Source organism: Camponotus vicinus, unplaced genomic scaffold, assembly GCF_025532165.1.
Source record: "Camponotus vicinus isolate PSW18456_S1 unplaced genomic scaffold, iyCamVici1.0 SCAF_1, whole genome shotgun sequence".
NCBI classification, from domain to species: Eukaryota; Metazoa; Arthropoda; class Insecta; order Hymenoptera; family Formicidae; genus Camponotus; species Camponotus vicinus.
The window spans coordinates 28,860,024-28,874,297 of NW_028141945.1; the positions used below are offsets into that span (position 1 = coordinate 28,860,024).

Consider the following 14,274-nt stretch of genomic DNA (forward strand, 5'->3'; position numbering starts at 1 on the left):
TATGTGGGGAATGGCTGCCTTATAATTTTAAGACTATAAGCATCGAGTATTAAGTCGCCATATTGACTTACATAACATAATACTTGATGCTCATTGGTCCATATGGTCTTATGTTATGCATATGCAGCTATGCAATTTTGTGTGTGATGGCCTTATGTTTTATGCCTTAAGTCTTTGTCTTAAGCCGGGTCTACATTGGTCGTATCGTAAGGTTGTAAGGTCGTAGTCGTAAAAAATTGACCAATCCCAGTTGAAGTTCAGGAGAATAATCAACTGAAATAATCAATTTTTGACGACTACGACCTTACAACCTTACGATACGACCAATGTAGACCCGGCTTTATGCGGCGTCTACAATGAGATTTTAGGCGTAAGACTTAAGGCGTAAGACTTAAGCCTCCTTAAAATCTCATTGTAGACGACGCTTTAGGTAACGCACAATATTGTGTGTTATGTCTCGAGTCTTAGGGCCTCCGCACAAGGTGTTCCGTATCGCATTACGTTACGTTAAGTATAGATCGTAAATTTAACTCCGTACGTAAAATTAAACTTCAGAAGTTTAATTTTACGTACGGAGTTAAATTTACGATCTATACTTAACGTAACGTAATGCGATACGGAACACCTTGTGCGGAGGCCCTTAAGCCGGGTTTACATTGGTCGTATCGTAAGGTTGTAAGGTCGTAGTCGTAAGAAATTGACCAATCACAGTTGATTATAACACGGAAAACATGTTATTACAATGGGATGTCTTGATTGGCTCACGCTGGTGACGCGACGCGTGACGCGCTCAGTGGGAACGAGCCCTAACATCCACCGCGCGTCAAAGTTGAACTCAATCCAACTTTTGTATTATTCTATGCGCTAATACGATTTGAAAATGGTAAAATAGTAAAAAAAAAATAAAAAAAATAGAATAAAATAATAAATACAAATAAAATAAAAAAATAAATAATAAATATAAATAAATAATAATAAATATAAATATAAATAAATAATAAATATAAATAAAATAAAATAATAAATCAAGGTAAAATAATATATTAATATTAGCTTGGCTTGCTTTCTCCATATCATTTTTATTTAAAACCAAAGTTATTATTTCATTAGTTTCTTCAATTAAAACTGGAAATTCATATAATTGTTGTTTTTCCATCGTCACAAAGAATCTGTTATCTGTTATTGCGTTCCGAATTACGCATAAAACGCATAGATCGCATAAACGCATCAACGCATCAACTGCCTCAAGTCGAGAGTAGTGGCAGTCAATGCGCTGGAAGGAGTGCTAAGAATTTAGTACGGTTAGTACAATCTAGAGAATTCTCAGCGCTACTAAAGCGCTACCAATGCGCGCATTGGTTAAATCGGGACGATTTTCTATGCAGTCTACGCGCTTCATGCGTAATTCGGAACGCACCCATAGTTCGCAAGCTTTGCAACACTTGTCGGATGTGTTTGTGTGTCCACTGAGTAAGTGCAGAAAAATTACATAATTAAATAATAAGTTGTCATATATTTTCTTCAAAATTGCCAAATTTGATTTAAATTTAGGTTATTGAATTTAAGAAATATTTACGTTATAATTGCTCGAAATTGGTTATGTGTTGTTAAATTATATCAATTAAGTATATAATTACGACTTTTTTTTATAGAATCTATCTAACATGGGAAAGGAATTCGGAAATCTTGCCAAAATTAATGGCATTGTCTATTTCCGTCTTAGTCCATATGAACAAAAACCCTTCAAGGGACTAATCTCCGAAGGTGTACCAAACATTATACGACGTTTCCAAAATCGTGTATTTCGAGTTGCACCTTGTAAGCATATTTGATTACATATTCAACATGTTAAATATTCATAGGAATCCCCATTAACAAGTAGTCGATTTTTTTATAGCAACAATATTTAAGTTAATTTAAAACATTTACGACAAATAAATTGTAATTTTTGACTTCTAAATAAAATAGAATGTATGGGTGCGCCATAAGAAAGTCACTTGAGAAAATGACATAAATGTACTACATATATATATATATATGTAGCACATTTATGTCATTTTCTCAAGTGACTTTCTTATGGCGCACCTATACATTCTATTTTATTTAGTATAACATATTGTAACTATTGATATTACCACTATTAACATATTGTAAAATTGTATACTGAGTAAATTTGATATATGTTGCCATCTATGCAAGAATTTTTTATCATTGAAAGTATATAATAATTATAACAGATATAGAATATATATATATATATATATATTCTATATCTTTTATAATTATTATATACTTTCAATGATAAAAAATTCTTGCATAGATGGCAACATATATCAAATTTACTCAGTATACAATTTTACAATATGTTAATAGTTACATAAGTTAATAATTATTTATTTTTCAATTTAATAATAGATTTTAATACTCTAATAATGGATCATTTGTTTGTCACAGTTTTCATGTTTTCCTATTTGCTTATAAATTGGGCAAAGGAGAAGAATCATGAGATTAATCGCAAAAATCCTAAGGATTATGAAAATGATACATAAAATATATGAGTAAATAAATTTTAGCTCTAATAACATATAAGCATATCTAAGTAGTACATTGTAAAATACTAATCTTGAAATAAAAGAATAAATTATTAATATATATGTTATAAAATATATTAGATTCTTATTGGATTTTCTTCTTTTGTAAGTCCATTGCTCCTCTTTTTACAGAGAATATCTAAGTAAAATAGAAAGTAAAATTGAAGAAAAAACATTTGATTTATTTTTAAAGATCTCTTAAGGAAATAAGTTTTATATTTAATATAAATGTACTTTTGTCTACATTAAATTTGATATATCTTAAAGATATTCTGTGTAGTGTAATATATATATATATATATATATATATATATATATATATATATATGTTATAACATCACTATATGTATATACTATATTAATAGATAAACGTAATGTCAAATATAAATTTTTTTACAGCTTTTTACACATTTTTAAGATTATTTTCTTATAAATTAATTTCTTTTCAAAATTAATTTTTTCTATTCTTTTTATTTTTTAAATTTTTATAATTTTTGAATCTTTATTTAAATATTTATATAAAAATCTTTATATAAATCTTAAAAGAATTCTTTTCTTCTTTCGAGATAATATTGATTTAAAATCAATTACGTAAATGCAATTTTAAACTAATTAGTTCTACTTGTATATACGGCACTTAAATATTCTACATCTATTGAATAAAAGTAGTAGATTTAATATGACATTTGTTACATACAAGCGCGCAACATTTTAAATCGTTTCGCCTCATTTTTAGCCAATCCGATACATCAAACTGGAGCATCAACAGGTACTTTCCACCTTTCCTCGAGTCACATTCTTTATGATCTCTTTATAACAAGTAGTTTTATTGGTTCGAGATACCAGTCGGGTGCGTTCATCTCGTGTGGTATAACATCATCGCAATGCCTCGCGCTGCGTGTTTATAACGCATAAAAAATTTACATTTATTATTCGATGCGATCCTTTTACGATGATATTGTATGACTCTAATTACTGTTACTAGTAAACCCTAGAAAAAAGTAAAAAACATTTTTGCAAGAATCACATCGACCGTTGTAACGTCGATTCTAGTATACGATCCTGGGTTCGACGATGGCGTAGATTACCGATTCCAACGGGTCCGACCACCATATTGGTCTCGCTCGAGGTTCAGCCAATGATACGTTGCGTTACGTGAGGCGCACCTGAGACAGGTAAGATGCGTAGGATCGACGGCGATCGGTCGGATTAGTCGCCGGAGTATTTGCGGTCGAGCATGTTCGGGACGTAAATTTTGCGGCGTGTCTCTCTCGTGTCGCCTCGAACTCGTAAGCTTTCCCCTTCCTCCCCATCCTCTCCCTCCGTTTGTCACTGTCTCTGGGTGCGAGTACATGGTGTAAGGCGCGTTGTGAGAAATTTGTAAATAGGTAAGTAAGTTTTCCTCCTCTCGCGCAAATATTGCGTGCACGAAGTGATTTCGTGTATCTCTTCATCGAGAATACGATTGGTGCAACACGGTGACGGAATCTCGCACCGGGCTACTCCGAAAATGAGCGCGGGATTAATGCTGCACCGATCGTTGCAACGAGCTGGGACGAATCATCCGGTCACGCGCACCTGTTGCCATCTTCCATGGCCGCGTTGCGTGCCCGTGCGTGCTGCTCGTCTATGATGATGACGAGCAGGCCTCAACGGGCGCATGGCAGATAAAAATCGCTTGACAAAAGGCGCGGATTGCAGCGTTTTAACTCCCGTTACCGACGTGAGATTCACATATGAATTTTCCTTTCTACGATTAGTAAACACTGTTTGTTGCAGTAATATAACGTGGAAATAACAAATAATGTAACATGATATATGATATAAAATTGTATGTATATTCCCATACAGCACCGAAAGATTGCAAAAACGTTGCATAGACCTAACATTGAAATATTGTAATATTGCATAGAAGTTGCGAAATGTTTCTGCAACATTACTGTAAGCTTGCAGCAACGTTGAAATGTCCGACCTCAGAAATATTACAATGTAAGATTGTAGTAATGTTACGGTGCAACGTATTTGCAATATTAAAACGCGTTTTGCTACAAATGCAGATAGTTTTAAATTTAATAAATAAACTTTGAAAATATAAAGAAATGTTTAAGAAAGATAGGAAAAAAACATTTACCGCCTTTGAAAAAAAACATCTATTAGTGTTTTTTAATCAAATGTGTCTTATTAAATATTTATCTCAATAATATACATACAATTATTTTACATACACTCGATACCAGAATATTTTAATACGTGCAATAAATGAATTATTTCCCATTTACCCATTCAATGAAGAAAAATCTGTTTAATATTTTGAATCTCAACGAGGGATCCAGATTATTAAACAAATTATTTGTTTAATAATCTAGATCCCTTATTAGGATTCAGAATATTAAATATGAAGTCGGTTTATCAGAAATTTAACTGACACAAGAAATATAATTACTACGTTAGTCCTTTGTAGGCCTTATATCCACTTTAGATGAAAATTCGAATACGAGTTAGTTAAGTTTGGTGTCGCCACATAGCGGCAAGTAAAAAAACACATGTTAAAATGTTGCTGCAACATTGCCAAAGTAATATTACAAAATAATATTTCTGCAGCATTACACTGCTGTGTGCAATGTTGTAACATTGCAGCAATGTTGATACAAGCTTCTGTGCTGTATGGGTTATTTTGCAGCATTACAATAGTAACAGAATATATTATTGCAATATAATATTGTTATATACATGTTCCTTCGTTTGCCGCTACGCGGCGAAACCAGACTTAACTAATCGTCGTATTAAATTTTTCATGATGAAATGGATATAAAGCTTACAAAGAACGAGAATTAATGTAAGATTCAAAGTATATCACTTTTTTATCAGTTTAATTGCTATTACAATTTCAACACACAAGATTCAGAATATTAAATAGATAACTTTAAATTGAGCCTGTAAATGAGAAAGTCCATTTATTTTCTACTTTTGGAGCAAAAACTCGAAATTTCTATATAAATTATTTAATTAAACTACCTAAATAAAATTTCTATATAAATTATTTTAAATTTTATACATTAAATACATATAATTATTTTTATTTATTTAATTACTAATTTTATATATGATTAATATTCTATATGAAACAATTTTATATGGAATATAACTACAATTTAACAATAATACTTATATATATACATATACAAATGTTATATTATATGTTTCATTTATAATGGGAAATTACAATTAATCAGTAACTTATCGGTAATATTTATATATATTACGTGTAACATCCTGTTTTATTGCTTTTATATTATATTAATATAACAATATTTATTGAGCGACAAGAATTGTTATATTACAACGTAATATGACTGATGTCAAATCTATGTATATCGCAACCTTCTACAAATGCAGAAGGAACATAGAGTTAATATAGCGTCGTGTTTTAACTCTAGGTCATGACATCGACGGGAAACTTGTGAGTATGAGAAAAAATTACAGTATTAAAAAGTTAAGAAAAGTAACATTTTTCTCACGCTTTAAATTCGACTAATGTGAAAATTTCAAGTTTATTTTAATCAAAGTATAATTAAAGATCAGAGATAAAAAAATATTAAAGGAAAAATTAATATGAAAATTAATATGAATAATAAAATTAATATGAAATTAATATGAATTAATATAAAATTAATATGAATAGTAAAATTAACAGATTTTATCCTTATTAACATTCTAATTCTATATCATATAAATGTGCTTAATTTCTTTTACATATAATATAATAGAAATATATACATAATTTCTTTATTTTCATAAAATTTTGGAAAATAATTTGACATTTTATATAAAAAAGAGGATATTTCTATATGTTTTATAAATTATCTGCGCTTTTTCCTGACAGATTTATAAATAATTCTATCGAAATATGTATGTGTATATCGTACATATTTGTGTGCGTGTGTATGATGTGTTGTTGCATGCTGCATATGCGTGTGACTGTGCGCTTTTAATGACATTAGAACAGCTTTACGCTATTTTCTAACGTAATTAACTAATTAAATAATAATTAAAGATCGAAGTGTTTTTGAGATTAAGCTAAATTTCTTAATTGGATGGATAACATTTTAATTGTCGGATAGTTTATTGTATCTAGATCACGTATGGTATATATATATATATATATATATATATATATATATATGTTTAAATTTCTCGAATCTTTCTCCATATCGGTGTTTAAAATTTAAAATTCAATTATAAAATATTTAAATCTACAATATGAAAAGAATATTCTCATTTATAAAAAATAAATATTACATATTTTTATATTAGTCTTTATTATTAATAAAAAATCTTGAATATAAAATTAACGATAAAAATAGAATGCAATATTGTTCAATTACAATTGAGAAAATTACAAAAGTTGAAAGAAATTACAAGTTTGTATTAAATACAAGAATTTTATTGGTGATTTTAATGTTGTTATATGTACGGGTATCCAATGTTTATTGGAGAAATACTCTCTAATTATAATGTCAAGGATTAGCCATAAGGATTATTCCTTTGCGAATGTGCTATATCTATAACGAACGCGCGACATCGATCATTATTTCTATTGTAATATTGATCCGCCAATTCTTATCGGATTATCATTATCGAGATCTGTGATGATCTGATGATTCACCGATCGCCGACCTTTGATCATCCTCTTTTATTTTATTCAATAGTTGTATTACATGCAATTTCCATTTTTTATCGCAGATAAGCATTTAGTCATAATTTAAATCATAATCTTCATTTTATTTATCATTTATAAATGACAATTATATATTGTATAATTAATATATTGTATAAATACATAAAAACAATAATTAATTATATATCTATACAAATATAGTCATACATATATAATTATGTAGTTCATCATATTTTAATATAATACGTCATGATATGATTTAATATGTCATGATATAATCATAATATGATTTTAATATGTAATCAATGATATTTTTATAATTCATATAATTTGTGAATTTTTAATTTTTTTGTATGCACACATAATTACATATAATATTATCCGAAATTTAAAGAAAAATACTTGAATTAAAATAAATTATATAATTATACAATACCGATATTCATACTCCATGATGAATATAGTAATAATATTCATTATAAGTTATACGAACTTTTATCCTGTTCCATATTTACAATAGCTTTTCTTGTCACGATATCTCTTTTTTTAAAAAAAATATGTGTATATATATATACATATTTTTATATAAGATGTACATACACATTCTTTGTAAAAAACAATTATTGCATTCATTAAGGTGTCTTTTCATATTGACGCTCGATATTCATTTTCAGATTCAAAAGACATCAACTAAAAATAGATATCAATTCGTAATTTTTTGATTACATGATGTCTTTTGACGAAAATGAGCGTCTTATGTGAATGAATATCAACATGAAAAGATTCCTTAAAACTTAAAAGCGCAGCAACGTTGCTTGTAAATATAGGAATCGGTAGTTTCGCGGTATTTGTAGCTTAAAATCACATGCGAAAGTCGCGAATGTTAGCATCTTTCCATTGAATGAGCAGGTAAAAGTTCACGACGGACATCGCAATACGAGAAGAGCCCCCAGTCTCTTATTAAACCTAATCCCATGTCGCTGCTCGCCCGTGACATTTGCGATCTGCATTCTTGTGTTGTGTCACAATTGCACAACTGCATTGTTCGCTATTTAATCAGTAATAATCGCGATATACATATATAATCAGTGATGGATGATATCAGGACTTTGTCATATTATATATTGCGTGTATTATGTTTTCAAGCATGTTTATATTCGGATAAACACAATAATTGATATCGAGAATGACGTTGTCGTTTCCGAGATCGAGCAAAAACTTTGTTCTAAATGATCGACGATGATATATGTAATTCACTTTGTACCATAATAGGAGAAAAGACATCATACATAGTATGTCAATAATCCGTTGAGTTCATCCGAGCGATAATCCCATCGAATCATTTCTCGTATCTCATCGTCAAACGACACCTGTAATTCACGCCTACGAAATGCCTACGTGATCTCCCACGTGAAATCTAGCATTGTGACACAGATCGCGAATGCTTATTACTGTGCACATGGATTCTCATCGCTTTGATATTCGTGATAGATTAACGTACACATTGAGAAACTTATTTTTTACAAACTGCTAAATCTATGTTTCTGATGAGATTATTACAATGAAATTTAATTTGTATCTTCCTCAGAGGAAAATAAAAAATAAAAATTATTGATATAAATAATTTTCTTAATGTTTTTTTATATATAAAAAGTACTTTTTTTCTTTATTATTATATTCAAATTATTATTAAAATAAAAAAATTAAAGCAAAATCTTGAAAATTTTAATTTCATTTCTAATTTAATGTTCTATAGTAGTAATATAATTTTGAAACTTACCTATTAAATTTTGTTTTTATAATGTGCATATACACATTGACTTTAATAATGTCCTAGTTTCTTATAATCTAGCGTACACATGGAAAACGTAGTTGCACATAGCATTAGTTTGTTGACCTCTTAATACGTTTGCGATTTCGCGTGTGACACACATCAAGAATATTTCTGTTTCGTGTCCATTAGTATAATTTTTCATACACCACCAATCTATAAATATTAAAATTTTTTTTTGTAAATATTTTTTATTTATAAATAATCATATTTCTATAAACATATATATATATATATATATATTTATTTATTTATTGTGTTTTTATATTAATAATCCAGTCACAAAGTATTACATAAGCTTAATTAATACGTTTACTCATTTGATAGATTATTTATCACAGATTTATCGATCGATATTAATATTGTTATTTTTATTATATTTATTACAACAGTGTGTGTGTGTGTGTAAAATAAAAATAGAAAATGTTATATATTTTTTCTGAATAATATCTATATAGAATCTATATCGAGCAAATTTCTAGCTTCTATGGAAATATTTCGAAGTATGCATTTGGTATCATCAATATGTTTTTCGCGAACCAACATATTTTTGTATTTTTTGTGCACAAACGTTACATTGCAAAAAAAAGAGAAAAAACGAAAGGTACGGAAGCACAAATTACATTCACCATTATGAAAACTATTTGGAATTCTTTTTTTATAGACTCGTTGACTTCTCTTTCCGCCTTTTTCCAGGCTACGTTATCTGGAAAACTTGACATATGGACATGACATTCCACTCGAACATATTTTTTCAAGAGATTGTTTACGTTCGTAAGCGAGTCGTCTTGACGTGCGATGTTCTTCCTTGCAGTTAAACATACATACATACGTACATATGTACATCTCTTAAATATGTTGTATTTTAACGATTAGCTAGAAAGGCAGTTTTCTAAAACATTAATTTCGAAATCTATCCGTTTGATTATAATATATATGCAAAATCAATATTAAACCTGCTACACAGACACATAATTGCTTATTGTGTGTTCTTATATATGTGTAATATCTATACACATATAGAATAATATAGATTAACTTATCTATGTATACATAATATCTATATTTATACAGGGTGTCAGGGCTATCTGTTGCCAAAAAAAAGTTCTTGTAGCTTACCTCGAGAGCTTTTCAAAACACTATAATAAAATATTTTTTCATCGAGTACTTTTCGAGTTATGAGGCTTAAAATAATTTAATTTTTACATAAATTGTAAAATATCTAGTAAAATATTCATTTTTCGATTATCTTACCTTAATACTTTTATGTACAAAATAATGAGAGGAATCAATTGATGTAAAGAAAATACATAATTGTTTCAAAAAAAATATGTAGTTGTTAATTGCAAATTATAAATTTTTTCTTCGAAACAATTATGTGTTTTCTTTACACCAATTGATTCCTCTCATTATTTTATACATAAAAGTATTAAGGTAAGATAATCGAAAAATGAATATTTTACTAGATATTTTATGATTTATGTAAAAATTAAGAAATTATTTCAAACCTCATAACTCGAAAAGTACTCGATGAAAAAAATACTTTATTATAGTGTTTTGAAAAGCTCTCGAGGTAAGCTACAAGAATTTTTTTTTGGCAACAGATAGCCTTGACACCTTGTATATACATAATATCTATATTTATATATAAAAAAATTTTAATATACATATTATTATTTATTAATTAAAGGTAAATGATATATTAATCATATTATTATATTTTACATAAAATAATATCAATTACATTATTATTATAATCGATTACATTAGCTTTCTACGAAAAGCTAGCATTTTCATATAATTAGAATATTTGATATGAATTATCGTTTATTTAACTATGTTTAATTATTACTGTGTAAAATTATTAAAGGATTATAGATCTTTAGCGCGTATTTTTTAAAAAGATCATAAGAATTTCTCTATATATCGATCGCATATCAAGACTACTCCATGTTTATTAAACTATATCTCATATATACTTTTATATAGTTAAATGAAAAAAGATTTACATAAAGCACGCAATTAAAATGAATATTCTTTTAATCCTCTGGAATATAACGGATGATATGGGGCAAATGTACCGTGTCGTTCAAATTCGTTCGACAACAAATGATCGATTGAATTAATCCTTAATCCTTAATGATTAATCAACGCCAAACGGTCAAGTGAAAAGTTGATTCGTGCTACGATTCGGTCCATTCACTGCAAAACTCGTTCGCAACTCAACGCGAACGGATCGCTGTAGGTATGCGAAGTGCATTGGCAACTTTCTTTCCACTTTTTCAACGCTTATATAGACTTATGTCCGCGATGTATGTATTTACTTTCAACATGTCTTGTTGGCGTGGCCGGCATTCCGATCTTATGTATATATGAAATTGAAAAACGATCAAAGTTCCATTTATATAGTTCCATGTAAAAATATGTTTTATGCAAGGTTGACTTTATCGAAATATATTTCTCTCTTAAGAAAGATATTCTTTTTGTAGTTTTAAGACATTAAACTTAAAACGGTAAAACGGTATAATATGCTCCATATTGGCTTAAATAAATATAAAATACACATATGATGGACAGATTTTATTAGGAGTTCAAATTTATAAAGATTTACTAATTATAATTAATAAATGTATCAATTTTAGATTAATTAAAATATTCTAATTATGAGATCAACTTTTTGAAAATATTGAAACGGACGATTTCTCTCGGATTTCAGTAAAAAACATCTCAGATAATTATAACAAAAATAATTTTTTTGATAATTATTTATTTTATGGGAGCAACCTTTGATGACCTTGACCTTAACATATGTTATAGTGGTCACCCTTCTGAGTAACCTTCAGAAGGTTTTAGCCATCACTCGTGATTCGTTGAAAAGTTATCAAGATAAGAAGTTATAAATGGAATGTAAATTTTATTGACACTGTGTAGATAGAACTATAGTATATATAACCTGTATAAACATGAATTGTAGTCTCTGTAGAATTCTCGATTCTTATTTATATACAAGTGTTCAGTTGTTCCTTAGACATTAGAACTAAAATTTGGTTTAAATAAAAAATAGGTTTGGGTTAGGTTATACCTTTCGAAAGTGGAGCCCCCCGCAGGGGGCGGAACCCACTGTATTCACGCGTATACATTTTACTTTGACTCTCGCAGAGAGTGAACTTTGCTTCACCTTGCAAAGTACACGCGAGGTCCACCCCACACCACCCCTGAGTCAGCGCGTTCTTTTAACTCAAAAAGTACTTGAGGGAAAAATATTTTATTATAGTGTTTTGGAAAGCCCTCGAGATAAGCTACAAGAATATGCAATAAAAAATAGAGAGTTCTATTTAAGAAATTGACGGTGACCTTCACGTGACCTTCAAATGACTCTCCAAGGTTAAATCATTGCCACCATCTGATGGCCCCTTCAAGCCATATAACTTTTGTTTGAAACATTTTTTTATTTAACGCATCGTTTCGGAGATATTTGAGCGTATTATTTAAAATGGGACACCTGTATATGAATAAGAATCGAGAATACTACAATTCATGTTTATATAGGTTATATATACTATAGTTCTATCTACACGGTGTCAATAAAATTTACATTCCATTTATAACTTCTTAAGTTGATAACTTTTCAATGAATTACGAGCGACGACTAAAATCTTCTGAAAGTTACTCAGAAGGGTGATCACTATAACATATGTCAAGGTCGAGGTCATCAGAGGTTGCTCCCCTAAAGTAAATAATTACCCATACATATGTTGTGTATGTGACACCCGTTTCTATAACACCCCTATTAACCTGGTACCCCCACCATGAAAAATCGAGTTCGAATATAGTGCTTAATTAAGTGCTAATTTGTTCCTAATTTGTTGCTATAAGCGCGAATTTGTTGCTTTTACCGAGCAGGAAAATCATATTAAAGGTGGGGGTGCTAGCTTAACGGCAAGCTAGCACCCCCACTTCCGAACAACACTTATAGAGAGTCGCAAATTAAAAAACAAATACACTAGAATTTGTTGCTAATTAGTTGTTCAAAGATACTACAAATAGATTTTAAAAATATTAAATTTTTAAAAATACACCAATATAACATACACATATAAGCTTAAAATCATTAAAAATAAGTAATTAACAATATCAGTTTGTCATAAAATTGTTTCTCGCATAAAATAAACTATTTCTTAATTTATTGCTTATAATTTAAATGAAAAAAATCAATCAAAACGAGTGGCGGTGTTATCTTGCCATCAAGAGTAAAGTATATTAACGCAATTAGTTGCTTCGATTATTTTAGTCTTAAAATGTTTCCCTAATTAGTTGCTCGAAGAATATACAATATCGAATTTGTTGCTCCACAATTAACTTAAAAAAATCGAGCTAACACCGTCACCTGTTCGAGTCAAATTTTTTAAGTTAATTGTCGAGCAACAAATTCGATATTGTATATTCTTCGAGCAACTAATTAGGGAAACATTTTAGGACTAAAATAATCGAAGCAACTAATTGCGTTAATATACTTTACTCTTGATGGCAAGCCAGCACTACCACCCATTCGAGTCGAATTCTTTAAGTTAATTGTGGAGCAACAAATTCGATATTGTATATTCTTCGAGCAATTAATTAGGAAAACATTTTAAGACTAAAATAAGCGAAGCAACTAATTGCGTTAATATCTTTACTCTCGGTGGCAAGCCAGCACCACCACCAGTTCCAGTCGAATTTTTTAAGTTAATTGTCGAGCAACAAATTCGATATTGTATATTCTTCGAGCAACTAATTAAGGAAACGTTTTGAGGCAAAAATAATCGCAGCAACTAATTGCGTTAATGTACTTTACTCTTAGCGACAAGATAACACCGCCACTCGTTTTGATTGATTTTTTTCATTTAAATTATAGGCAATAAATTGAGAAATGGTTTATTTTATGCGAAAAACAATTTTATGACAAACTGATATTGTTAATTACTTATTTTTAATGATTTTACGCTTATATGTATATGATATGTTATATTGGTGTATTTTTAAAAATTTAATATTTTTAAAATCTATTTGCAGTATCTTTGAGCAACTAATTAGCAACAAATTCTAGTGTATTTGTTTTTTAATTTGCGACTCTCTATAAGTGTTTTTCGGAAGTGGGGGTGCTAGCTTGCCATTAAGCTAGCACCCCCACCTTT

At 29.1% G+C, this 14,274-nt stretch overlaps 2 protein-coding genes across 3 annotated transcripts in view; both read left to right on the forward strand.

The window, feature by feature from the left end:
• The first annotated feature begins 1,314 nt into the window (after positions 1 to 1,314).
• Uqcr-q (Ubiquinol-cytochrome c reductase ubiquinone-binding protein) lies at positions 1,315 to 2,666 on the forward strand. 2 transcript variants are annotated; one of them, XM_083104441.1, is made up of 3 exons: positions 1,315 to 1,470; positions 1,653 to 1,818; positions 2,455 to 2,666. In XM_083104441.1, the coding sequence occupies exons 2-3, from the start codon at positions 1,665 to 1,667 to the stop codon at positions 2,547 to 2,549; spliced, it is 249 nt and encodes an 82-aa protein (XP_082960567.1). In that variant the 5' UTR covers positions 1,315 to 1,470; positions 1,653 to 1,664; the 3' UTR covers positions 2,550 to 2,666. The 2 variants fall into 2 exon arrangements, with proteins under 2 accessions (XP_082960567.1, XP_082960574.1); XM_083104448.1 differs by having other exon boundaries at positions 1,464 to 1,551.
• A 1,116-nt stretch (positions 2,667 to 3,782) lies between these two features.
• Positions 3,783 to 14,274, forward strand: part of LOC145973021 (epidermal growth factor receptor kinase substrate 8) — a 31,426-nt gene continuing 20,934 nt past the window's right edge. The window contains exon 1 of the mRNA XM_083102179.1: positions 3,783 to 3,979. The gene's annotated coding sequence lies outside the window, so the exon portion shown is untranslated. The remainder of the gene's footprint in view (positions 3,980 to 14,274) is intronic.

Excerpts from the sequence above, each read along its gene's own strand:
- Uqcr-q (XM_083104441.1), top strand. The coding sequence starts at position 1,665 with ATGGGAAAGGAATTCGGAAATCTTGCCAAAATTAATGGCATTGTCTAT. Across the intron at positions 1,819-2,454 it reads TGTATTTCGAGTTGCACCTT|TTTTCATGTTTTCCTATTTG; the intron begins GTAAGCATATTT and ends TGTTTGTCACAG.